This window comes from Miniopterus schreibersii, assembly GCF_964146895.1.
Source record: "Miniopterus schreibersii genome assembly, chromosome: 19".
Taxonomy (NCBI): domain Eukaryota; kingdom Metazoa; phylum Chordata; class Mammalia; order Chiroptera; family Miniopteridae; genus Miniopterus; species Miniopterus schreibersii.
This window is the reverse complement of record NC_138119.1, coordinates 13,647,769-13,673,986: the sequence shown is the minus strand read 5'-3', so window position 1 is coordinate 13,673,986 and position 26,218 is coordinate 13,647,769. Positions and strand designations below refer to the sequence as shown.

The window sequence follows — 26,218 nt, the reverse complement described above, 5'->3', positions numbered from 1 at the left end:
TGATTGACACATATTTGTAAGAATCTTATAAAAGCTGTATACTCTTTCCCTAGAAAAATGCATGTACATAATTTTGCATATATTTTGGAAGGATCACAGGCCCTACATTCGGGAAAAGGACCCAAAGTTGCAAAAAAATTACTTCAAAAGTGTTTTCATGCAAATACCTTTACCCTACTTTCAAGACACATCTTTTGGATGTGTGTTAGGGGTGAGGGTGGGGAAGGAGAGAGGTTTTAATTCGGGGTAGGTAGTTTGGTAATGTACACGACTTTTTATGACCAGGAAATTTGGAGATATTTAAAAGATTTTAACAAATAATTGCAGCTTTTTGCTGTCAGTTTTGGCTGGTTTTCTCTTCCTTAAATTCTGAGGAACTTTTTTTCTCTTTTCTTTCTGTATTTTTCTTTGTATTTTAGTAGCTTTTTACAGTTTTTTTAACCTAAGGTAATAGAGAAGGAAGCGGGGACCAACCTGTCCTACAATGTAAAGTTTTGTGGCACCTATACCCTTCATTCCAAAAAGTCACAACTATCATTTTCAACCAGTCCCCGTCTGGTCTAATGTTAAACTGCAGTACGTATGTCTACATGTCCACTACATTCTGGGTATGAAACAATAGGCTTTTTTCTATATATAGTAAGTTGCTAGAAAGGAAATAAGGTAGCAAGTGAGAAGCAGCCCCACAGCATAAATTCTATTTTTATAATACAAAGTAACTATATGTGCTAAAGGATTCCAGAAAAATATTTACAATACTAAATTACTCATCTGAAATTTAATTGAATCCAAACCAGCAGAGTAATATTAGCGAGAACTGGAAAACATTTTTGGATGAAATGATCTTTGCTGTAATATTACTTGTTGAGCTGAAATTTGCCTAGCTACCTAAATAAGTTCCCATCTCTCATTCTTCATAGAAAGTTCTCATTACCCGTCTAACTGTGTTACATTTCAAGCATATATACTACATATTTTATATTTCAGGTAGTTCTGAAAGTATATTCTGATCCCTGCTTTTACCCACATTTCTAAAAAATTCTTGCATTTGTCATAGTCAGGCCTCAAAAAAACACTTACTTTTTTTTTTCTAACTTTTAATTTTGAGGATTCCACTTTTTCATTTCAGAGTTAATACTTGTGTTCCTTGTATCATTTAGTCCTTCTAAACCATGTATTCTTTTGCAGACTCTTCCCGACAGGCACTGGCAGCACCACTTTTGAATCTCCCCCCAAAGAAAAAGTAAGTTCATTTAAGCAGGAATCATCTGAATTTTTTTTTTAAGTACTAAGTGTACCAGATTGACGCCCTGACTTTATGTTCCAGGAATGCTGATTATTATGAGAAGATCTCTGATCCCCTAGATCTTTCTACCATAGAGAAGCAGATCCTTATTGGTTATTACAAAACAGTGGAAGCTTTTGATGCTGACATGCTCAAGGTCTTTCGGAATGCTGAGGTATTTCTCACCGACTTCAAACACACATTTAAGAAGTTTGTTCTGAAGAGAACTGTTCTAGGAGTTTTAATATTTTTACCCTCTTCTGTGAACCTTCATATTTCTTTTTTTCTTTTTACTTTTTTAATATATTTTTATTGATTTCAGAGAGAGGAAGGGAGAGAGAGAGGGAGAGAGAGGAACATCAATGATGAGAAATGGTCATTGACCAGCTGCCTCCTGCACTCCCCTGACTGGGGATCGAGCCTACAGCCTGAGCATGTGCCCTGACGGGGAATCGAACCTCGCTCTCCTGGATCCTAGGTTGATGCTCAACCGCTGAGCCACGCCCGGCCGGGCAACCTTCGTATTTCTGGTTAAGAAAGGCAGTGATATTTTTTTAGTACCCTTAGCATAAAGATTACATTGTACTAAATATTATAGAATCTTGTATAATAAAGACATTGATATGATTGAAATGGAAAGTTAAATCATACTTCCAAAAAAGTTTTTGTAAAAACCTAACTTAAGTATTACACCTTTATATGTACATAATACATTTTACTACATTTAAATCATATCCGCAGTTTTTTCCTTGAGACGATAAGTTTATGTGAAATACACAGAAGTATTTTAGGTAAATAGTTATAAATATATCTTAGGAGTAGAACTGAGGGGTATTGTATGAATCGGTTTTTGAATAGGTGAAGCTTCGGAGGCTGGGTGGAGGGGTCAAAGGGGGGAATGGGGGGTGTCTGTAATACTGTCAGCAATAAGAAAAAAGAAAGAATAGGTGAAGCTTATTAGAGAGAAGGTGGTTTTGCACTTATTTAAAGAAGAGGATGGAATATTGTAAGATGCACAGAAGAGAGGAAATTATTCAGTGATTTTGAAACACCTTGGAGAGGTGCTTGAAGGAGAAAAGAGGCTACTTGATGAAGAATTGAGGTGGAAGACAAGGAATGAGAGAAGACAAACCAGTGGGAGAAAAAGTAAAGCAGTCCTTAATGATCACATGCTTTTTACTGAAACCCAGCTTTCATATATAGTTAAAGCTTGTAGCTTTGTCCCTAATATCTGCAAGAGAAAGGTAAATGAAGAGCTTCTCCACATTATTCTTGTGACTTGAATTCATATTTCATGGTCACTTTATTTTATCAAGTGGACAGTAAGACCTGTGGAAGGAGTTGAAAGAGCAATAGAGCAAATGGAAAAATTACCATGCACATTCTGATGTCAATACATTTTAGCTCAGTTTAAGCTGTTTTCAAATGCCTGGCACTATATTTGATGGTATTGAAAGTCTGTTAACCAAACTGGGTGGATAAAAAACATCCTGCTCCCTCTTCAGGTATATTCCTAAACCATATTGAGAAGACCAACATGATTTCTTTCTTCTGCTTTCTTTAGAAGTACTACGGGCGTAAATCCCCAATTGGAAGAGATGTCTGCCGCCTGCGAAAGGCCTATTATAACGCCCGGCATGAGGCATCAGCCCAAATTGATGAGATTGTGGGAGAGACCGCAAGTGAGGCAGACAGCAGTGAGACCTCAGTCTCTGAGAAGGAGAGCGGGCACGAGAAGGATGATGATGTTATCCGCTGTATCTGTGGCCTCTACAAGGATGAAGGCCTCATGATCCAGTGTGACAAGTGCATGGTGAGGGTCAGGAGGTGAAGCAGACCCCAAGTCCTGAGGAGCATAGCGACCTCTTCTGGCTTGGCTCGAGGGCTTTTTATGAATTTGAACTTTGCCTTGGTTTCTGTTATCCCTCATCGTTCACTGTATAGCCTTTCTGCTTTTTTATATCCGTCTCTTTCATTTTACCCTTCCCTTCTTTTCCTACCTCCCGTTCTTTCTGCCCACTTCCCACTGCACATGTCTTAGATAATCTAGATCAAGAAAAATGATGTATTTAGGATAGTACTTTACCTTGAAAAACATTAGAGGTACTACCCTCTGTATAGCATTGATACAGATGGAGTGTGGTTTAGAGCTCCCCGACGAAGGAGTCAAGGCCTGGATTTGGACTTTAGTATCCCCATTGACTGAACTTGTTATCTTATGTGGAAAATGGAGCTAGTAACACATAGATAGGATTGTTGGGTGAATATAATTAGATAAAGTAAAAACATTTTGTAACTGTAAAGCCTTTCACAATAACCGAATCATTGATGTATGTTATATAGTAAATAGTAGTTGGTATTATAGTCATTCATTCTCCCATTCTTTCTCCATCTTCCCATTTTATTTGCCCAGATCTCTATATTGTGAACCAGTCTGTATACTTGTGTTCAGACAAGTCCTTATTCTTTTTTCCCCCTATTTTATCATCTCTCATTTTTTACACACCCACTTATCCCTTAGTTCATTCCTGTTTTACTTTATCCTCTCCTGTTGCTAATTTTTTTACTTCTATGCCCCAGGACTTCTCTCAGTAAGTCTAAGGCACCCCTTGTTCCCCCCTGCACTTTTTTCCCTACAGGTGTGGCAGCACTGTGACTGCATGGGAGTGAACTCAGATGTGGAGCACTACCTGTGTGAGCAGTGTGACCCAAGGCCCGTGGACAGAGTAAGCTGCACTCTTCTAACACTCTGATCTTGAAGTAGGAGATTAGTACATGATATCTTACCTGCCCTGCCTCTGATGTACTGAAGTTCCTTTGATAAGTCACTCAGCCACTCTGGACCTCAGTTTCTTATGCTTTACATTGAGGGTGATAATTCTGCCCTTCCTTTTCTCAGGAGTGGGATCAAAGGGAAAATAAAATACCTAGAAATCTATGAAAGGAATGGTGTTATAGAAAACTATGGTTTTTATAAACACTATCAACTATTTATAAAAGAAGTAGCTTATAAAGTCTAGAACTTGAGTACTCTACCACTTATATTAAGCAGTGTTTAAATGAAAAGAGCACTGTACTCAGAGTCAACAAAGGTCAGCCTTAGCCACACACTCCAGGAGAGACTCTAGGTTGGGTAATTTGCCAAAGTTATTAAATGGGTTTTTGGTTATGGCTCTGCCATATTTATGTGTGTGATATTAAGCAAGTCACATCTATAAAAATTATTTAGGCAGTATTTTTTAACAGTAGTGCTGGGGTCATTTTGAGTGAACAGTTCTTTGTTGTGAGGAATGCATTGCAAGATATTTGGCTTCCCTGGCACCACTAAATACTAGTAGCCTCCCCCAGTTGTTGTGACCAAGTTCCCATCCACACATTTTCAAGTGCCCTCTGGAAGGCACAGAACAGCCACAGTCATTGCCCCATAGCATGCACTTGGGGCGCTGGCCTGCTCATTTTGTCGTCCGCCTTCATTTTCCTGCTCGCTTCCAGGTTTTGTTCTGTATCTGCGGTGTGTTGAAGTGACTAAACAGTAAGTCTGTCTTGGTCAGGGATTCTTGGTTTAGGTCTCTTCCTCTTGTATAGAGACAACAGGCCGGATGTAGTAGTCCCAGCCCTTACCCATTGGCTTTCTGCTCTTGTCAGGAGGTGCCCATGATCCCTCGGCCTCACTATGCCCAGCCTGGCTGTGTCTACTTCATCTGTTTGCTCCGAGACGACTTGCTGCTTCGTCAAGGTGCGTGCACAACCCTAGTTGTCAAAGCTGACCTTTCTGAATAGTAGGAGGTGTCTGTGTCTGCATAATAGTCACTCTCTCCATATGACCATTAGTAGCAGTAGAATAAAGGTTTTTATATCCTTCAGTCCTTACTTAGGCTTACATGCATTTCCCCTCCACCAAATAAAACTAATATGGAGACAACAGGGTGTTATAAAGCTAATTTTAAGACTAAGGGGGATATATAGGATCATGTCATTCTCATAGTCTAGAGTTGATTATCATTACCATTGGACTGCTGGATGAATTGATTGTTTTAGATTTTAAGTTCTTTCTATGTAGACCTTGGGCCAGACCAATGGGTGCCTAACAGAATTCATGCAGGAATCATTTTAACCTTCCCATGTTCTGTCCCCTTCCTAGGTGACTGTGTATATTTGATGAGGGACAGTCGCCGCACCCCTGATGGCCACCCAGTCCGTCAGTCCTATCGACTGTTATCTCACATTAACAGAGATAAACTTGACATCTTCCGCATTGAGAAGCTTTGGAAGAATGAAAAGTAAGTGTGGAGGTCCCTATGTGCACAGAGCTGAATATTCACTAGGATCTTGCTAACCAGCTAAACCTCTCCATTTTTTTTTCCTTTTTTTAGAGAGGAACGATTTGCCTTTGGACACCATTACTTCCGTCCCCACGAAACCCATCATTCTCCCTCCCGTCGGTTCTATCACAATGAACTATTTCGGGTGCCACTGTATGAGATTATTCCCTTGGAGGCTGTAGTGGGGACCTGCTGTGTACTGGATCTTTATACATACTGTAAAGGTAAGTAATCTGGGCTACTTAAGAAATGACCTCCTATCCCCTGGTCATTGAGCTACAATTGCCCACTGCATTCTTACTGTCTCTATTTCATAACGGGTTGTCCAAGGCTAGTCAGAGAGCTATACTATATTTTTTCCTTTCTTTTACCTAGTGCTTGCTACTTAATAATGTTAATTCTCTCTTTTTTTTATATTTTTATTTTAATACTGTATAGTTAGCACAGTGTTAGTATTTGTGAGAATATAATGTTCCTTCACCCACCCTTTCCAAAATCCTTAGGCCATCATCAACTCTGTACATTAAACAAACAAAGCACAATAGTTTTATAAGTTTCAGGTTGACAGTGAAGGCTATGGAGTCAGACTACCTTATTTCATACTCTAGCTCCACCAGTTTTCACCTATGTGCCCTTGAGCCAAGTTACTTAACCTTTTGAAAATATGGATTAGTATCTGTTTTAGAGAGTTTTGTAAAGATTAAATAATCTACAAAAGCACTTAGTTCGGTTTATGGTTCACAGTAAAAAAGTTCAGTTGCGTAGCTCTTTCTTAGTATCATACTTAGTATCGTAGTAAAGTAGTCCAGAAGAATATATATTCCATTCAAAAACTGACTGCTTGGAGGCTCTCCCTCTTGCGAGCACGTCAGCACCTCCCTTCCCTTCCCTTCCCACTCCCCACCCCCACCCCTCACAATAGTATTAGCATTAGCATTAGCATTACCTTCCTCACTCCCAAGCTCCAAAGGCCCTTTCCTTAACCTCTATAATTTGTTTCTTAAGCCCATTTCTTCTAGGAATTCCATTTCTTCTAGGAATTACTTTTTCCACCTCTGTAATTTTACCAAATAAATGTTCTCTTGGGAGAGAAAAAAGAGTGCTTGGAGCTTCATGATACTGATGGCCCCTCCATCCCCCCCAGATACAAAGTGTTCATTTCCAAATGTGCTTTCCTTATTTATATTGCCCTTTTCTCATAACTCCCCCTTATTCTGCTCTGTTTTTCCCTCAGAAGTCCCTGTAGCACTCAGATAATCTACATTCCTGGTCTCTTTCCATCCTTTAGTAAGCCCTGGACTCCTAGACACCCTTTTTCTTTTTTGTTGCTAGTGTCTGAGGATTCTCTTTTCTTCTGCAGTCACCAAATGCTTGGAAATGGCTGCAATATTTCCCTCTTAAGGGGTCTGGCTGCTCTCCCAGTGGTGTGTAGTAGTCTCTGGGAAGCTTGGGGAAAGAAGGGAAAATAGGGTTATTTAACAGTGTTTGGACCCATAGGGAGACCCAAAGGAGTGAAGGAGCAAGATGTGTACATCTGTGATTATCGGCTTGACAAGTCAGCACACCTGTTTTACAAGATCCACCGGAACCGCTATCCTGTCTGCACCAAGCCCTATGCCTTTGATCACTTCCCCAAGAAGCTCACTCCCAAAAGAGATTTCTCAGTAAGTCTCCTTTCTCTCCTAATTGTACGCGTCAGGATAATCTAGTTTATACATGGAATTCATAGAACAAGAATTCTCAAGTGGCTCTCTGCTTCTGCATCCTGTCTCCATCCCAAACTCTGGAAATCTTTATCTCTGTTTGGGATGTTTGAACAGCATAAACACATTTATTCTGCATTTCCTGGTATGAGCTGTGTCTCAGGAGATTTTTTATTTCCTAATTACACTTTAGTCAGATTTTTCTCTTTTTTTCTCTCTCACCTCTAATCTTTGCCCTTGAGCCCCGTATTGTAGTTTTCTGTTTTGTTTTTCACACCCCTAATTTTAAGAAGCAAGTAGAATCAAGAACCTGAGAAACCCTTGGTGAAAATAATTCAGTGCTTTTTCTTTTTACTCCTGTATTTAAAATGTAAGGCATCATTATATAAAATTTTAAAAGTACAAAGAATTAAGAAGAAAAATTGTAAGCCCTGATTAGAGCGTCATCACAATATCCCAAGGTTGCAGGTTCAATCTCCGGTCAGGGCACACGCAAGAAGGAACTAATGATTGCATAGATAAGTGGAACAACAAACTGATGTTTCTCTCTCTCTCTCTCTCCCACTTCCTTTCTCTCTTATCAATCAGTCAGTAAATAAATTTTTTAATTGTATACAGTCATGCGCTGCATAACGATGATGGTCCCATAAGATTATAATGGAGCTGAAAAATTCCTGTCACCTAGTGATACTGTAACATTGTAGCCCAGTGTATTGCTCAGGTGTTTGTGGTGATGTTGGTGTAAACAAACCTACTGTGCTGCCATTCATATAAAAATATAGCACATACAATTGTGTACAGTACTTAATACTTGATAATAAATGACTGTTACTGGTTTATGTGTTTATTATACTACACTTTTATAATTATTTTAAAGTGTTCTCTTTCTGCTTATTAAAAAAAAAGTTTGCTGTAAACAGTATGTCGTGTTACACCAACAGCAGCCTCACACATTTCATGTTTACCATAGTTTTGATTGCATCATTTCTCTTGTGTTCTTTTATAAGCTTGGTATAGCCTAAGTGTAAAGTGTAGTATTTATAAAGTCTGCAATAGTTTAAAATAATGTTCTAGGCCTTCATATTCACTCACCACTCACTGACTCACCCAGAGCAACTTCCAATCCTGCAGCCTCTATTCATGGTAAGTGCACTATTCAGGTGTACCATTTTTTAATATTTTATACTGTACTGTACTATACCTTTTCTATGTTTAGATACACAGATACTTACCATTGTGTTACAGTTGCCCACAGTATTCAGTACAGTAACATGCTATACAGACTGTAAGCCTAGGTGTGTAATAGGCTATACCATCTAGGTTTGTGTAAGGGCACTCTGATGTTCACACAACAAAAAAATCACCTAACTGTGCATTTCCCATCATTAAGTGGCACATGACTGTATTATCCCACTATCCAGAAAATAACCACTGTTCACATTTTTATTATCAGCCTTTTTCCTATTATATTTTTTCTTTCAAATTATTGTGAGCATATCCTCTGGTTATTTTGTGCCATTCATCATGCCATAAAGGTTTTGGCACCTCGTCCATCTATTTGCTATAACGAAACCCTGGGTGAAGCTTTTCTCATCCTTGTGGCTTCTTTTAAGTGGGCCTGTCAGATTCCTAGCTGTAATCCTGGAATGCCTAGAAATAGTCCAACCAGAAAGCAAACCTTTATGTCCCTATGTCCCTATTTTTCCTATAATTATTTCAACTTTCTCTAAACAGTATTTATTTTATATTCTTTCTACCCACCACCAAGCCCTGCCTTCCATCTAGATTTCTCTGGTCTTGCTTGCTCAGTCAACAGCTCAGTGATTAGCTTTGAAATCAACCTTAACTACTTAAAAGTTGGAACGGGGCAAAAAGAATTGTGAGCCTAATCTCTTACTGTCCTTTGGCCTACACATTAATAGAAATACTGAACTTCTGACTTTAAAATATAGTCACCCAGCTTGTAAGGGCTTTCATCCTATTTTTTTCTTCCTTTACCTCCCCACCTCCCCATCCTGAGTTGGTCCAGATCATGTGATCCAGCTTTGCCAGCTTCTACAGTACACTCACCACTTCCTTTTCTTCTCTGCAGCCTCATTATGTCCCAGACAACTACAAGAGGAACGGAGGGCGGTGAGTCCCATGGGGATGTGAAGAGCCTAAGGGGTTCACCAACAACCCCTAAGATTGGGGGTTCTCTGACAGAGTAGCCCAATGGAGTGCCAACAGTAAGGGCAGGGAGAGAGATTTTGTAAGGATTACAGGTAGTGAAGAGAATTTGGAACAGAACTCCATACAGCTTCAGAAAAGTCTTCATTAGATTTCTGCAAGCTTTTCCCATTACTCCAAGGTTTATCAGCTCTTGGGACCTTTGTCAAGGAACAAAAGTAGCTAGAAATGCACAGTTTTAGCTGAGCAGCTTGAGTTGTAGTTTTTATTTGTGTCTGTTTTGTATATAATGAGTATTCTTGGAGAAAGAGCACTGAAGTCTTTTCTTCAATTTCTTTTTCTGTTGAATGGTGGCATAACAACTGCTTTACCTACTTCAGTAGCTTACCATAAGGGGAAAGTATTGGATAATAGATGTGAAAGAGATTTAGGAAAAGTGAAAACTCCATTTAAATACAGTTGGACTATTGGTATTACAAAGTTGTGCCAGACTTCTCCATACTCATGAAGCAGTCAGAACTAGCTAAGCAATTGTACCAGCTCTGGTATCTTTTATTAATTTGTTGAATTTCTGAAAGACAAGAATAATTAAACTTTACAAATAGAAATTAAATTTCAGAGAAAGGTAGTGGTTTGTTCAAATAATAATAAAGTGAAAACCAGAGCCAAGTTTCTTACCTATTGAGCCAGGGTCCTAACAGCTAGGCTTCAGGGTCTCAAGCTACCCTGAGGTCATTTCCCTTTATGCCCCCTCCATCCCCAGGTGCCCTTCTCAGCCTTATTCTAAGTTCACATATCCTTCTGGCAGGTCATCCTGGAAGTCTGAGCGCTCAAAGCCACCACTAAAAGACTTGGGCCAGGAGGACGATGCACTGCCCTTGATTGAAGAGGTTCTGGCCAGTCAGGAGCAAGCAGCCAATGAAATGCCCAGCCTGGAGGAGCCAGAACAGGAGGGGGCCACTCCCGAAGTGAGTGAGGGTGAAAAAAAAACAGAGGAGAATAGTCAGGAAGCGCAATCACCCTGTACGCCTGAGGAACGACGGCATAACCAACGGGAACGACTCAACCAGATCTTGCTCAATCTCCTTGACAAAATCCCTGGAAAAAATGGTAAGAAGAATCAGGCTAATATCTAGGCTTTAAGATAAATAGAAAATTAGGGGAGATGGGATGAAAAAGAACAACTTCTAATTACTGGTCCAGATGGAATGTATTCTAAGAAAATGGTATAGTTCTTTCGTGGGCCTGCTTTTAGTTATATCTTGGGAATGAAACTGGAAGATGAGAGGATCTCCTTCCTAGAGGACAACTTTTTTATCCAGCTGGAGGAAGGCCTAAATTGCTTATAGGTTAGAAAAGCAATCATTGAACTCCTCTGATCTGGGGTAAGGAGTAGGCCGGTGGTATTTGATCAGCCTCCTTGGTTCTGTTTTCAGCCATTGATGTGACCTACTTGCTGGAGGAAGGATCGGGCAGGAAACTGCGAAGGCGTACTCTGTTTATCCCAGAAAACAGCTTTCGGAAGTGAACCTCAAAGAATGAGAATCTCAAGCATCTGGGATCCAGTGGAGCTAACAGTCCTGCCTCCTGTTCTCTGAGTGTAGACAGGGGTGGGAAGGGTCCGTCCAGCAAGGGGAATGGGGCCATGTTGTTAACATTAGGTACTTAATAAAACCTTGGAGCTAGTAGAGAGGAAGAGGAAGGGGATCTGTCTAACCAGTTCAATTTAACTTGTTTTCCTCTCAATTGCTTCATCCAGAAGGTTAATAATAATGTAGGGAGGAAGGTAGAGCACATTAAGGATGACCAAACCTTTTGGTACTTTACAACACCTGCCTCTCCCCCAGCTTGGGTTTTTCTGTCATCCTCTGATCCCACAGGCACTGCTAAGAAGCTGCTTCCTTTACCTGGGTGTAACTCAAAATCCAACGGGATAGGGCCAGGAGCCCCACCCACCCCTACCCCATCTGTTTTCTGTAGGCTCCAAGAGCTATCCCAGAGACCTAAGACAGGAACAGTAGCTGGGGCCTCTTTCCAGATCCCTGATTAGGAAAGTTTCTCTCTCCTTTCTTGCCCAGCCAGGTGAAAGTAAAACATGAGTTGATAACTCAAAGCACTTGTAACTGCTGCTCCTCTCCTTAACTCTACTCCCCAAAACAGAATCATGGAGTAGGCAAGGCCCCCATGGGGTCAGAGGGCACAGTACTTGTTATAATTATCTTTGTTTGAACCTGCCGCACGTATTTTTTTCTAACGAGAAGGCCAGGCCTCCCCCCAGCACATGTACAGTTTATGCACTGTGGTTTGTGTGTGTCTGCTGTGCTGTGCGAATGGAGATTCATTTCAAAATAAAATCATTTTAAAACCTATATAAAAATGAACTCTAACCCCCACAAAACTAAAGTCACTACATAAACTGTTGAACAGTATTCACCTATCAGAGTATTTGTTTTGAGTATAGATTATCAATTGAAAACACTACTCTTGTTTTCTTAATTGTACAGTTTTCAATTTCCATCTCTTAAAGAGACAGTGTGTTCTCCCTACCCCAATAGTTCCATCTTCCCTCCACCCTCCTGGTCATCAGGAGGGATATCCAGGGTGTTTCCTTCCTTCCCATCCATTCTCTGGCCAGAAGTTACTAGACAGTACTGTCTCTTTAAAAATAAAATTTAAAAAGCTTTGCTTTGTTGTCTTCTCAGACATACATATGCATATACGTTTTAGATGTTCTTATAAGAGAAAAGATTGTTTTTAAATGTGCCAAGTTGTATGTGTATATATATATGTGTGTGTGAATATATATATATATATATGTGTGTGTGTGTGTGTGTGTATATATATATATATATCTGCTGCGTGATTAGTAAGCAATACAATAGTAAACCAGTCCCCATTACTTTTTTCTAATATTGGACCAATGCTGTCCTGATTGTACATTTTCCCTTATGATGACGACACTCTGACTTGTTTAGGTAGAAACATTGACCACCTTCCATTCCATTGAATCTTTTTTCCTTTTTCTTCTTTCTATGTCAATCTTGAGGAGTAAACAAAAGAGACCGGGGATGCCAAAGATCCCCTTGAGCAGAGAAAAAGCAGAATAAATATTTTATTAAAGAAAAAAGAGAATTAAGAAAATAATTTGGAGTATTTTCTTACTGTAGAGAAGCACTGTACATTACTGAGAGACCTGGGTATAAGATACTCACGTGTGGAGCTGGAAAAATCGCATGTCCAAGCCCATTGGAGTGGTTTCTTTTGATTTCCATTTCAGGGAGCCGGGTGGGAGGGAGGTGGGGACAGGGGCACTTTGGGAGTCTCCTTTTAGTCAGAAGCAGGAAAGTGACAAGAAAGAGTTTAAATTCAATATTTCTTTTAATAGTGTTAAACACTAAAATTTTAAAAAAGAAAAAAAAGAAAAAACTTTGTAAAATGTGTGAACAGAAGCAAAAGACACTACGCTCTGTCGTTTTATCTTTCTTTTGTTGAAAGACTAAAAACTGAAATGTTTTTTAGACAATCAAATGTTAGGTAAGTGCAAAAACTTGTTTTTTCTTACTGGTGTAGAAATTAATGCCTTTTTTTATTTTTCAGTTATTTTATAATAACGAAATAAAAAGATTCCCCCTAGCTGCCAGGCGGGTTTTGGTGTTTGAAATGCGGGGCAAAGCACTACATCACTGCAAATAGATACAGTTAGTCTGCATGTCTGTAGGCTGTGTGATTGCGGAAAATATAAATGCTGCTAATATATTTCCTTTTTACAAAAGCATATCTAAATAGATGATTGTTTTGATGTTAATCTTTGTAAATTATGTATTACCAATTTTAACATTGGATGTAATTGCATAAAAAGCTTGCATCTCAATCCTTAAAAGTCTAGTATTAAATGGAAAAAACTTTTCCTAACTACAGAGTGGTGAGCCTGCTATTTTTTCTCTTTCCTATCCTCTATCTTCTAGGATCTTCTCCATCCTGTTTCCAGAGAGATCTTTTTAAAACCACATCATCAGGCCCTGGCTGGGTGGCTCAGTTGACTGGAGCATCATCCTAGATACAGAATAGGTTTTAGGTTAGATTCCTGGTCGGGCACATACCTAGGTTGAGTTCAATCCCTGATCGGGGCACGTACGGGAGGCAACCAGTCGATCTTTCTCTCCTTCTCTCTTTCTCTCCCTTCCTCTCTCTCTAAAATCAATGAAAAACATATCAACAGCATCCTGCATGTGAGCATACCACTGTTGACTATTGGATAAAGTCATTTCCTCAATACTAGGATCTTTTTGGTCTGAGCCTAGCCTAACCAATCAATATAATAATCATCTATACCTCTATCCCTTGCACACATACACACCATCTATACATCATCTCTTTTAATACTCATTAACAACCTCCAATGTTGTCAATAACTTAAGGCCACATTTTTTGAACTACAATGTCAAGACTATTTTCATTGTAAGCAGTTTACATTCATTTATTTATTTAATCTTCACAACAGCCTTTTTAGTTAGGTACCAAACCCAATTTTATAGATGTGGAAACTGAGGCAACAGAGAGGTTAACTAATTTGCTCAAGGTCATATAGCTAGTCATTCAGTCCTTCTAATAGCCCTCTGTAGTTATTCCCATTTTGTATAAGAAAAACTGAAACTCAGGAAGATTAAGTAAATTGCCAGAGATCACCAACTAGAGTTAGAATGACAACTCCAAAATCTTTATGCTCATCGCAAATAGAAAAGTGTCAGAAATAGCCAAAGTGGGACTCTCCTAAGGAAGATTAATCCACTCATGCCAACAACTGAAAGACCTAACAGAATGTTGTCACGTCTGACATTTAGGCTTTGAGTTCAGCTAGAACACAGCTGCTCAGAGCATCCAGTTGACTGCAAGAGCTCAGTCTCTACTTCTACAAGGGCTAGGGGTTTACCCCACAGACAGTCTCTTCATGACTACAAAAACAAACATACTAGTTAATTTTAATTCTTATCTTTATTTTTTTAACCTTTGGTATCTACTATAGTTGTTCTATATAATATATAATAGTATAAAACTAAATTTCGTATCAATGTTTATTTCATGATGTTCTGCAAGGAGGTCCCACTGTTCTATTACCACCCGCTCTAACAGTACTCAGCTTGGAGCTCTTACTAGGATTACTGTAAAACTACATGGGGATAGGAGTCAGAAAAAGGAGTGGGCAGGCTGAATCCTGGCAAATAAAAGCTCTGTAGCAGTATGAGATTTCTGAAACTTTAGAAGTCATGGACCTCCCCCAAGGTTACTCTGAAGACCTCACTTTGAGAAACATTGGTTCCAAAATCAAAGTAGTCTTCCACATATACTGTTTTATAACTTCAAACATTGTAAAAATAAAATTACTTTTACAGTGGTAATTTGCATAAGCTTGTACTACTGAGAATACAACTAGGAATCCCCAGAGGCTCTCAGAATCCAGTTGGTGGAACATCACCCTAGAAAACATCTGAAATGCAAACTGAGGTCGAAATTGCAAGGGCAGCCAAACACAAATGCAAATTTAAAGCAATGAGCAGATAAATATGAATTGGCCGGAAATGGGGTATAAGAATAAGTCTTTGAAAATGGCAGAAGTATGAGACATTTGAGGCTATCTAAAGCCTGCTACAAGTATTCACAAAGCTTTGGGTTTGTTTTTATCTCCCCTCTCCTATCACGTGCCCATTGTCCTCTCCAACAAAGTTCCCAAAGATGAAGGAAAACCCAGACACCTTTCCCATTTCACTTCATAGCTTTTGACTTCCCCTAACTTTCCTGTTGCCTGGTTATGATGATAGCTTTCCATTCTTGTAACCTTCTGCTGACTTTCCTCTAGGCAATCTATAGTGATTTCTGACCCCATCCTCAAGGCTCCAGAGCATCTGAACTATTCTCATTTCAAAAGACTGAAATGAACTCCTAATGAAGTTATAGATACCAAATTATTGTGCTTTCTGAAATTATATTACCGCAGAATGGTGATGTTAAATAGAAGAAAAATGCGTCGCTTCTTGCAACCCTTTAATCCCTCACCTCAGATACAGATCTAATGAGTACAATTTCAAGGGCTACGTCTTTCCTACACTCCCATTATTTTACTCAGGCACCTACCTATCAGTCTCACAAAACAAAGCAATCAAGTCTCAAATACAGAGAAGCACTCCCCTCCCTTCCCCCACAGCCTATGTCCTGAAACCCAGTGACACACACACATTCAATTCCCACACTTTATTGGGATAAAGGAGGAGGGAGACAGACCAACACCACAGGCCCACCCACCGGGGGTGTCCAGACTTCAACACCTGGTACAACATGAGTACATAATAAATACAGGCAACATGGGATGGATGAAGATTCATACATAGGAGACTAGAGCCCCTCTAGTCTTGGGAACTGAGGAATATACTGTACTATAGTAGGCAAGAGTCTACTTACACATGAAGGTAGTTGGGGGCTAAATCTCCATTTTGCAGATAGAAAGGGAGATGTTTCCTTATGCAGATGGGGAAGAGGAGAGACTCCATGGAGGGAAACTGCTTTGTATATATTTGGAAGAAGAGCAGATTTCAACTTACAGATGGATATGGGAGAAAAGGAAGATTTATTTTACATATTAGCAGAAAGGGATATTGGAGGAAAGTATCATTTTGCAGACAGGGTAAATGCTTCTGGGAAAATCATTTTTCAAGGGTTAGTGCTCACAGGCCATTCCATTCCCAGGTGACAGGAGGGAGAGACACACGCAGGAAAGGAAAAGGTCCGAGGCCTAGAGAACAAGAGAGGTATAGCCCACAGGCACCAGCCCCTCCTCGCCATCCCTCCCACAACGGAGCCAGTCCTCGTCCACAGTGTCGATGACACGCAGCACTTCCCCACGCTGGAAGCTCAACTGGTCAGGTCCTGCAGCGGTGTGGTCACAGAGAGCACGGACTGCCCTGTGGGGAGCCAGAGGGAGATGCTGGGATAAGTGAGGTGGGGGTGCCCAGCTGTCCCAGGCCTCACCTTCCCACTGCGTGGTGCGTCCCTTTGGTTCAGTTCAGTGAACATGGACTGGGCTCCTGTCTGCCAATGTGTGGGTTCTCTGTGGGGCCCCAGCCCTCTCCTGAGCTTCAAACCCACTCCAACTACTTACTTGACATGATTTGCACTTCTCAACTCAAATTCAACATGTGCATATTAAATGACTCATCTTAATCCTGTAAACTGGTCCCTCCTCTTGTGTCCCCTATACTGCTAAATAGCACCACCTTCCACCCAGTTGCTCCCAGCAAAAACCAGGGTCTCTCATTTCTCATATCTAATCAATGACCAAAATTAGCTTGGCGTTTGTATCTCCCACTACTCCATCCGTCTTTCTCATCAATTCCACTGCCCCCACCCTAGTTTAGCTCTCTGTCCTCTCTCTGAACCACTGCCTATAATCTAATTGGTATCCCTTAATCTCTCCTGGCCTCCCCCCCAGCTCCATTCTCCACACAGCAGTCAGAGATCCTTCAAAAACAGGCACGCACATCATTCCCCGCTTAAGAGCCTTCAATGGCTCCCACTGCCTCACAGTGAGGCCTAGGCCCTATAACTGGCCTACTGAAGCCTCTAGCCTCTTGTCACTGCTGCCAGCATCCTCCACTCCGGCCACAACCGATCATGTACCCACAGTTCCTCACAGCACGTGGACCTCTCTACCTTTACATCCTGTTCCTTCTGACACTCGCACACCCTACACCATCACTGGGCCTTCCGAGTCCGCATACCTGGGGAAGAAGCCCCGTCTATATGGCCCTGAAGGACTCAGTCTTCCTTTCCTACAATCTTTTCCATACAGAATTTTTTTAGTATGTTTTTATTGATTTTTTAAAGTTTTTTTTTTAGAAAGAGAGAGGAAAGGAGAAGGAGAGAGGGGTAGAAACATCGATGAGAGAGAAACATCGATCGGCTGCCTCCTGCCCACCTCCTACTGGGTTCAAGCTGGCAACCCAGGTATGTACCCTGAGCAGGAATTGAACCAGTGACCTCTAGGTGCATGGGACGACGCTCAACCAACTGAGCCACACTGGCCAGGCTCCACATAGAATTTTAACCACTAGTGTATTCATTGGAATCTCCACTGGACTACAAGCTCCTTGAAGGCAGGGGCTCCAATATGTTTACCTTTGTGTTCCCTTCCCTAGCATAACGCTGGGCGCATAGTAAGTACTTGGAAAACATTGAATGAATGAAAAAGCAAGAAGCCTAATTAAGTGAACTGAGAAACCAAAGGAAGCCAGACCCCAAAGTAGAAGCAACCCCTGGTGCCAAATTAGAAGACCCCGTGAAAGGGAAGCACAACCCTCGTGCACATGGGCACATCCAGGTACATACTTATCACTGACTAGGCACCTCCTCTGTGCCAAATGCTCTTATAAAATTATGTTTAGTCTCTATAACAACTATAATGGTATAAATTATCGTCTCCTTACAGAGAAACGAAAGCTCAGAGAGATGAGTTCACACCAACAATAGATAGCAGAGACGTAATGCAAACTAAGCACTGTCTCACTTTACAGCCCCATGGCCTTTCAAACTACCTCCCCTCCACTCTGTGAGGACAGAAATGCACACACACACATAACACACGTGCACATCAATGCATTCTTCCCGATCCTTCTTACCTATGGGTCTGCACCATGCTGGGTGCTGAGGCCTCAAGCTCCTCAGGAGAACAGGAAGTCTCGTGAGGTGCCACCCTCTTCACCAGAGCCAACACACTCACTGTAGGAGGCAGCCAGCTGGATGGTCTCCTGGAGGAAGGGACATGGGGGACATAGAGGTCACCCCACCTCCAGGAAAAAACAAAAAACAAGAACCCAGGGCTCTGGAGAGAGAAAAGGCTGAGCAGCCTGACTGTTTCAAAAGAGGTCAGGAGCTGATCACAGCTAAGGGCAGAGAATTTGTTAGGGTGATTAGGGAGGTGAAAACCAAGGTCTATACAGCCAATGTCACCAAAAGACCTATGGAACCAGTACACTCAGAGAGATCCCGAGACCACAAGAGTGCCTGAAGCCATTAAAGAGCCACCCATAGTCAAACCCCAGAGCAGAGCTCAGCAAATGTTTCCTTTAGAAAATTTTCTAAAAGGCCAGATAGTAAATATTTTTGGTGTTGAGAGCCAAGAGGCAAAATGGAGAACATTATATAGGTACTTATATAACCATTAAAAATGTAACCTCTTAAGAATGTAACCATTTTTAGCTCATGGCTATAGAAAAACAGACTGCCAACTTCTGACCTAGAGGATCACTACAGTTTCATATCTGGGTGACTGGGGGCTCTAGGATGGGGTCAGAGATCATGGAGAGGACCAGGTACCCCATTACCTGGACTTTAGAGTTCCACTTTCAGTTTCTGTGAGGCCCCCAGGCACTCCAAACAGTCTCCCCAGCCACACGCCTCTGCCTGGTGTCGCGTCCTCTGTGGGCAATGATTTCTCCTGTGCTTCCTCAGCCACAGTCCCGTGATGCCTGGATCCCCACCGACGAAGGGAAAAGCCCTCGGTGCCCCCAGAGGCGTAGACCCGGGAGGCCTGGGTCAGCTGCTCCCACCAGCTGCCTGGTTTGGGAGGGCTTGAGGGGGCTGGAGGGGTCTCCCCAGAAGCCCCACGAAGGCTCTGAGCCAGCCGACCCCCCCAGTGCAGCATGGCTTGCACAGTCTGCTGCAGGGCTGGAGGTGAGCCTGGGGGGGCAGGAGCCTGAGGTGGGCCCAGGGGCAGGTGGTGGTGATGCTCAAAGAGCAGGTCCAAGTGGAAGGTGAGCACCGACAATGGCTGCAGCAGGAGCAGCAGCTCTGTGGACAGGGAGGGGCAGCCACTCCGGGCCATGGAGAAGAATCCAGTGGGCAGGTACAGGAGGGACAGCAGGCCTGGAAAAGAGCAGGCTAACATCAGCCCCTGCCCTGGGCCTAGTCCTGGCAACAAACACCGCCCCAGGCCTCATTCTCTGCCCTGCAGGGCGCTGGGGCAGAGAAGGAAGAACAAGGCGGGGACCAGGGCTGACACATCCCTGCCCATGAAGAGCCATGGCGGAGAGAGGGAACAAGTGGTGACAAAAAACAGTAACAGAAAGGAGGACTGGACCATGGGAGCAAAATGGGGGTGGGAGTTAGCCTAGTCTGAGGGCAGGGGTGAAGCCTCACTGTAGGACCCAAAGGATGAATGAAAGTTAATGAGGAGGGGCAGGAAGGCCTATTCCAAGTGGGGGGAAGAATCAGAAAGGAGGACTGTCAAAGAACCAGGGAAAGCCCCAGACTTAAAGGCAGGGGAAGAAGGCAGAGGCCAAATAATCAAGACTGGAGGTTACAGTGAGGATTTGGGTCTTTCCCCCCCCTGTGGGCTGTGGGACTTCTTGAAAGAGTTTTAAGCAGAAGAGTCATAAGATCGGAGAAAAGATTTAAGATCATTCTGGCATTAGTGGGAACCAGCAAAACAGATCACTTTCCCTCCTTCCCGCATAGCCTAGCAACCCCATCCTCTCCCATCCTCTGACCTGCATCTTCCTGGAGACTGGAAAACCACAGCTCCAACTGCTTAGTGCTGGGGGAGAAAAGAGGGAACAGAAGTTCAGGGAGGTGGAGGACTCTAGCCCCCTCTGGGTAGGGGATGGGAGATGAGATTGGAACAGGAGAGGTTTTTCTCTGGGAACATGGGAAATCACTACTGTGTCCCACCTGAGATACCCCTGCAGTCCCCAGGCCATGGGAGGGGCACCAGTATGAATGCCACTCACTTGAGAAGGCCCAGGATGAAGGCGTGGAAGCGGCTTCTACTACTGCTCAGTGGGGCTAGACGGCTGACCTGGCTATACAGGGTTCCAAAGGACCTGGTGCTGGAGCCTGAGGACAACCCCAGCTGTCAGCCAAGCCCAGGCCCTAGCCCTGCCCCCTTCAGTCCCAGCCTGGGCTGAGTCCCACACTTCACCTGGCTTCACTGATGCCTCCACCACACTCCAGGGGTTGCTCCTGCGCTGCCCAGTGATGAGGTCCTTTCGGAAAGGCTTCAGCCCGTCAGCCACCAGGGCATGGAGAGCTGGACAGAGGGTGGTCAGCACCAGGTGCCCCACATCTGGGCTCAGCCGGCTATCCCCCAACTGGGCCTAGAGGCAGCGCAGTGGGCATGGGTCCAGAGATACCAACAGCACCCTTCCTGCCAACTGTTCTATGCCCGCAGACCTACATTCATCTCCATACCCCCTACCCCCCTCCCCAACTTCACCTTCTGAACCAAGTTTCGGGCTGCCCCAAAGTGCGAGATGATTTTATCCACTGAGGCGCTGACCGCTATCAGGAGACCTGGGAGGGGAGGGGAGAGAAGCATGAAAGCCCCCCTCTCTTCAGCGTACCCTACGGACTTGGAGAGGGCTGGTTTATGCAACCTGACCCTGAGAGGGGAGCGCTGCAGTGAGGGGCAGTTGATTCTGAAGCCGGGGTTAGGGTGTCCTACCTTTTTTCTGCTCCTGCAGCTGGCCAGTCCCACTCTGGGCTTCTGCCATCCACAGTCGCTGGGCCCCGGGGACACCGGCGAAGGACCAGGAACTGCGGACTGCGGGAAGGAAAGAAGAACGTGGTGACACCTACCAAGGGTTACCCCAGGACTCCGAGCTTTGGCACAGGTCACCACCTGCAGGTCCACAACGCCCCAGCTCCAGACTAGTTTTGGGAGAGGGGACGCAAAGCTGGGTACAGCACGGGGCAGCTCGACCCCGGACTCCGGAGTGAAATTCTGCTCAGATCTCAGCACTCGCGGCCCCTCTCCACCCCCACTCCCCGTTTCCATTTCCTTCTCCAGGGCCCAGCACCCACCTCCTCGATCCCGGAAGTCCCAGCGCGGGGACAGCCGCGCCCCACCCCCGCCCGCTGGGCCTATGGGGCAGTAGATTACAGGGCGAGGGGAGGGAGGGGCACCTTGGCCCTGCTGCCCGCGAAGACCCGAGAGCACGTGGGGAGCCCGGACCAATGGAAAGACAGACAAACGAGAATGGGGGAGAGAGGGAAGGAAAGGAGATCCAAGGAGTGGGAGGCGAGAAGGCGCCGGAAAGGGGAAAACCAGGTCCCGCGCCAGCATATCAGCGGGAGGGCGCCCCCGGGCCCACGTGAGGCTGGTCTGGGGAGGAAGCGTGACCAGGACCTCTCTCTTCAGCCTGGGGGTTGGGGAGCTTCACCTTGCACGTTTCCCACGTAAGGGGCTGGTCAGGCCCGAACTGCACTGGCCAGGGAATTCCAGAGGGTGTAACCCAAGGTCCCTAACAATGAACTCCCTGGGACCCCCTTAAACTGAGTACGGAAGCTGGACGAGCCAGCGTCCAAGACGCCGGGCCCCAGCACAGGAGCCGGGCCTGACTCCGAAGAACCAGAACCGATGAACTCGCTAGGAATCGGCCCCAGGTCTAAGGGCCGGGCGGGGCCGGGTACCCCGGAAAAAGCTAAAGCGGAGGTGTGAGCGGAGCTGAGTGGGCGGGGCGGCCGCCTGGGGCGTGGCCTGCGGGGCGGCCCCGTCCGTCTTACGTAGCCTGAGTGGAGGCGGTAGGCTCCGGGTCCAACGAGGGGCCTTCGGCGGACGAGGTGACGGTGGCAGCGGGGGGGCGGGTACCTGGCGGGGTGGGGGAGCCGTGGCAGGGAAGGTGCTACTTCTGGGAAAGAGCGGGGAGAGCAGCAGTGCCAGCTCGGGGCTGGCCAGGCAGGACAGGGCCCCCCGAGCCGGAGGCGAATAGGCTCCCACGGGGGACAGGCGGACAGGCAGAAGCTGCTCCTCTGAGGGACTAGGTGCCCCCAGCAACCGCAGCCCCGCACCAGGCCAGCCCCCCAGAGGCGCCAGGAGCAGAGACCCAGCTGTGCCCGCACCCCCACCCTCCAACAGGGGGCGCCCGTCGGCCGAGAACCGGAAAACCAGGGGCCGAGGGAGTAGGAGGGGACGGGCTGCAGGCGGGATTGGCGGGGCAGGTGCGGAGGGAAAGGAGGGCAGCGGGACGGGCAGCCAGGCAAGGAAGGGCGGGAGAAAGAGGGAGCAAAAAGTTAGTCCTGTAACCCAACGACCCACCCAGTTTCCCATTCCCGGAGCGCTCCCTGGTAGAAGGGGCCGGGGAGGATGGGTGACACAGAAAGGGGGTCGGGAGAATACAGGGGGACGGGCTGTAGGCTTTGGAGGCTTGGGCAAGGCCGAAGCCCTGCCCTCCTCCCGCTTCCTCCTGCGGCCTCTTACCCTCAAGACCGGCCTGCGCGCCGGGCTCCTCGGGCTCCTTCGCGGCTGGGGTCTTCTCGCCGGGCCTGCCCGCCCTGCCCTCCCCGGGCTGCCCCTCCGCTATAGGCTGCAGCCCGGCTCGGTTCTTCTTCCTCCGGGGAGGGACAGGTGGGGGTGGGGGTCGGGGCGGGACCAAGGCCCAGCCAGCTGGGGGGTCTCGGGGAGGGACTGGCGGGGGCGGGGCCCGGCTTCGGGACCGAAGTTCCTTGAAGGTGGTGACTTCCCTGGGAGCCGCCGGGGAGCAGCCCAGCGACCCGGTGGGGGGCTGTTCGGTGTCGGGCGAGAAGACTATAAGCCAGTCACTGCGGTCTTTCTTGGCCTGCGTCACGAGGGGCAGCCCCGGGCCCCGCTTGCGCTTCTGGGCCAGCTCATGGAAGGACGTGATTGTCCGGTGGGGCACCGGCTCCTCGCTGACGTCACTTTTCCATCCTCCATCACTTTTCCCTGCATCTGCTTTCAAGTCAGAATCAGTTATTCCTGTGTTGGTTTTCCAGCTGGAGTCGAATTTTCCAGGTTCAGCTTTCCAACTAGAGTTAGTATTCCCATTGATTTTCCAACCAGAGTTATTGTTCTCAGTGATTTTCCAGCCAGCTTCAGTTTTCTCTGTGTCGATTTTCCAAATGGGGTTAATTTTCCAACTGGGTTCGGCTTTGCCAGTGTCGATCTTCCCGTCATCCGCCTCCGGGAGCTCGGAGGTCAGGAGGGCCTGCTCCCCACCCTCGATTTCCTCCTCCAGCCCTGGGTAAGGGAGGTCCTGGCCGGTGGTCAGGGAATTGCAGTTGGAGTCCAGGCCAGGGCCGGGAGGGGAGGACGCTCCAGAGCAGGAATCAGGAGAACAGCAGAAGCTGTCGGGAGAGCAGGCGCCAGGGCCTATGGAGACCAGAGGGGAGCCCTGCTCCAGGGGGATGATGCTAGGCTGAGGGTGGACATCTTCGTTACCAGGGAGGTCCCGCGAGTAGACTGAGATGGGGGACTCATCAGGGCTAATATCTGAGCAGGAGCTGAGAGAGGAGGAGCAGCCCGGGTCCGAGGGAGAGGCTGCCCCCTCTTCCTCCTGTGCTGGGTCCTGCCGGGTTTCTAGGCCTGGCCCGTGCTCCTGGCAGCATCGGCAGGGCACAGCTGGGCTGTTGGAATTGGCGTCCACCAGGGTCCCGCTGCAGGGGCCCCGGCTCTCCTTGCCCCCGGTGTCGCCTGGGGGAAAGGATGTGCTCAAGGGCCCCTCCCGTAGCTCAGGACGGCGCGACAAGTGCAGGCCCAGAGAGACATGCTGGAGGTGGATGTGGTTGAGGTTGCAGAGTAAAGCCCTCTGAGGGGACAGCATAGTGCCAGCGGCAACGGGATGGCCTCTAGAGAATCAGGAAGACCAGGCCTCGCACATCCACCTACCTGGCAACCGCAGATGCTGACCTAGAAGACAGGGATGGTGAAACCCAGCCAGTGAGGGTGCCGACCGCGAGAAGGACACCGAGGTGACTGACAGCAGGAGCAGGCCTGGGAAGGCTCTGGCTGGCTGCTTAAGACAATATTCAAATGAGATGCTAATGGCCATCCGCTGGCCTTTAGTTTCCTCTGCAGTGTTTGCAGGTGGAGTCGAATGTAACCCCCCGGGAATGGGGCGGGGGAGATCAGAGAATGCGCGGCTGCGCTCTGGATCCTCGAGGAGGTGCCGGGGCTTGAAAAAGGATGCGGCCCGAATGGCCCCCGAGTCCAATGCTGCGATCACTCGCAGAGTAAGGGGCCAAGGGAGGCCCTGCCAGATGCTCCGAAATGAGGGGCGGGGGGCGGGGGGAGGTGCGTCTGGCTGGTAAATGCAGGACATGGGGGGAGGGGGAGGGGGAGAAGGATGGGGCAGCAGTCTGCCGGTCAAGCGGGCCGCACAGACCCCGCAGGGCTTCAGCATACGGCCGGTACCTCCGCCCTGCTAGAAACCCGGGGTTTCTGTCCATTCTCTCCATACTTGTCTATCACCCAGCCACCACCCCACCCCTATTCATTTATACTCCCTCTCCTGCCCCACCCCGCATGCCCGATACATCCATCCACACCCCCAGGCTGAGCCCTCCTCACCACGGTGCTCCCGCAGCCGCTCCAGGCGTTGGACTCCTCCGCGGCTCCCACAGTCCCCGCACAGACTGGAGGGGCGGGGCGGGGAGTGGAGCTACGACAGCCCTGCGCAGCCGCCCCCTTCACGCATGGGCGTGGCGTGGCTCAGACCCAGCCCCTGCACTTGACGTCCTACACTTGACTAGCCTGTGTCACCCACCAAGGCCTGTCTCGCAGGGGGCCTTTTGTTTGTTTTTATTGATTTCAGGGAGAGATAGAAACATCAATGATGAGAATCATTGACCGCTGCCTCCTGCATGCCCCCTACTGGGGATCAAGCCTGCACCTTGGCCTTGTGCCCTGACCAGGAATACAACAGCGACCTCCTGGTTCATGGACGGACACTCAGCCACTGCGCCACACGGGCTGGGCATGTCTGGCAGTTTTTGATGTCCTAGGCTTTTAGTGCAAAGGGGTCCAGAAGTCAAGACTGGCAGTCCTGGGTTCCGTGGAACGACCCCACCCACCCTGCCCATTCTGGCCAGAGCTGCACCCCTGGCTGGTACAAGAGCAGAACCACAAGGTTACAGTGCAGCAGGTCCTGGAATAATATAATTTTATTCACCCTCTTTTCTTTATAGGGTTAAGAAAAGAAAATCGATTCCAGGCAGGTCCACGGTGTGGAGCTTGCATGTTCTTCCCTTTGAATTTTCTTCTGGACTCCGGTTTCCTCCCACAACCCACATATGCAGGTGAAGTGAATTGGTGTGTCTAAATTACCTGAGTGGTTGTGGGTATGAGTGGGCTTGGAATAGAAGGGCCTCCTGTCCAGGGTTGGCTCCCACTTTGAGCTGCCCAGATAAGCTCCCTATTCTCTAGGTAAGAGCTCCCACAACCCTTAACTAGAAAGGTTGGAAAATAACCTTACCTGCTTTTAGTCATTCCTTAAATGTGTATATAGCTCACATTTATTTCAATGTTTAATATCAGAAGTGTTTGATGGTTTGTTTTAATATATTTTCTTGATTTTATTTTTAAATATGTCTATTGACTTCAGAGAGAGAGAGGGAAAGAGATAGAAACATCAATGATGAGAGAGTCATTGATCAGCTGCCTCCTGCATGTCCCCCACCAGGGGTCGAGCCCGCAACCCAGACATGGGCCCTGAGCTGGAATCAAACCACCATCTCCTAGATCATAGGTCAGTGCTCAACCTCTGAGCGCGCCAGCCAGGAAATGTTTTAAATTCTTTTTTTTTTTTTAGAGAAGGAGTTAGAGAAACATCAGTGTGACAGAGATACATCAATTGGCTGCCTCCCATACACACCCCGACTAGGCATCAGACCCACAACCTTGGTATGTGCCCTGACTGGGAATCAAACCGATGACCTCCCAGTGCACAGGATGACCCTCC

At 46.3% G+C, this 26,218-nt stretch overlaps 2 protein-coding genes across 13 annotated transcripts in view; one reads left to right on the top strand and one right to left on the bottom strand.

Moving 5' to 3' along the window:
- The window catches only part of ASH1L (ASH1 like histone lysine methyltransferase), a 109,314-nt gene extending 95,920 nt beyond the window's left edge, over positions 1-13,394 (top strand). For all 5 annotated transcript variants that reach the window (XM_081122251.1, XM_081122247.1, XM_081122248.1 and 2 more), the window contains 11 exons: positions 1,189-1,243; positions 1,328-1,460; positions 2,850-3,098; positions 3,925-4,011; positions 4,931-5,021; positions 5,427-5,565; positions 5,659-5,831; positions 7,105-7,271; positions 9,403-9,443; positions 10,288-10,589; positions 10,916-13,394. In XM_081122251.1, the coding sequence (XP_080978377.1) occupies positions 1,189-1,243; positions 1,328-1,460; positions 2,850-3,098; positions 3,925-4,011; positions 4,931-5,021; positions 5,427-5,565; positions 5,659-5,831; positions 7,105-7,271; positions 9,403-9,443; positions 10,288-10,589; positions 10,916-11,007 (1,529 nt within the window). In that variant the 3' untranslated portion in view covers positions 11,008-13,394. The remainder of the gene's footprint in view (positions 1-1,188; positions 1,244-1,327; positions 1,461-2,849; positions 3,099-3,924; positions 4,012-4,930; positions 5,022-5,426; positions 5,566-5,658; positions 5,832-7,104; positions 7,272-9,402; positions 9,444-10,287; positions 10,590-10,915) is intronic.
- A 60-nt stretch (positions 13,395-13,454) lies between these two features.
- RUSC1 (RUN and SH3 domain containing 1) lies at positions 13,455-24,897 on the bottom strand. Of its 8 annotated transcripts, XR_013997761.1 has the most exons (12): positions 24,829-24,897; positions 22,723-24,168; positions 22,029-22,439; positions 20,968-21,066; positions 20,740-20,816; positions 20,446-20,620; positions 20,255-20,360; positions 20,015-20,061; positions 18,851-19,391; positions 18,146-18,274; positions 15,933-16,432; positions 13,455-13,532 (listed from the first exon to the last, which is right to left on the bottom strand). XR_013997761.1 is itself a non-coding variant. In XM_081122252.1 (11 exons), exons 2-11 carry the CDS (start codon positions 24,080-24,082, stop codon positions 16,264-16,266), a joined length of 3,114 nt encoding a protein of 1,037 aa, XP_080978378.1. In that variant the 5' UTR covers positions 24,083-24,168; positions 24,829-24,897; the 3' UTR covers positions 15,711-16,263. The 8 variants fall into 8 exon arrangements, 7 of the variants coding, with proteins under 7 accessions (XP_080978378.1, XP_080978380.1, XP_080978379.1 ...); XM_081122252.1 differs by lacking the exon at positions 13,455-13,532 and having other exon boundaries at positions 15,711-16,432; XM_081122254.1 differs by lacking the exons at positions 13,455-13,532; positions 22,029-22,439 and having other exon boundaries at positions 15,711-16,432.
- Between the last annotated feature and the right edge of the window lie 1,321 nt (positions 24,898-26,218).

Bases quoted from the DNA above. Each gene is read 5' to 3' on its own strand.
- RUSC1 (XM_081122252.1), bottom strand. From the start codon at position 24,082: ATGCTGTCCCCTCAGAGGGCTTTACTCTGCAACCTCAACCACATCCAC. The intron at 20,361-20,445 runs GTGAAGTGTGGG...GGTTGTCCTCAG, and splicing joins GGAGGCATCAGTGAAGCCAG to GCTCCAGCACCAGGTCCTTT. The intron at 18,275-18,850 runs GTAATGGGGTAC...CCCTTCCTCCAG, and splicing joins AGTGGAACTCTAAAGTCCAG to GAGACCATCCAGCTGGCTGC.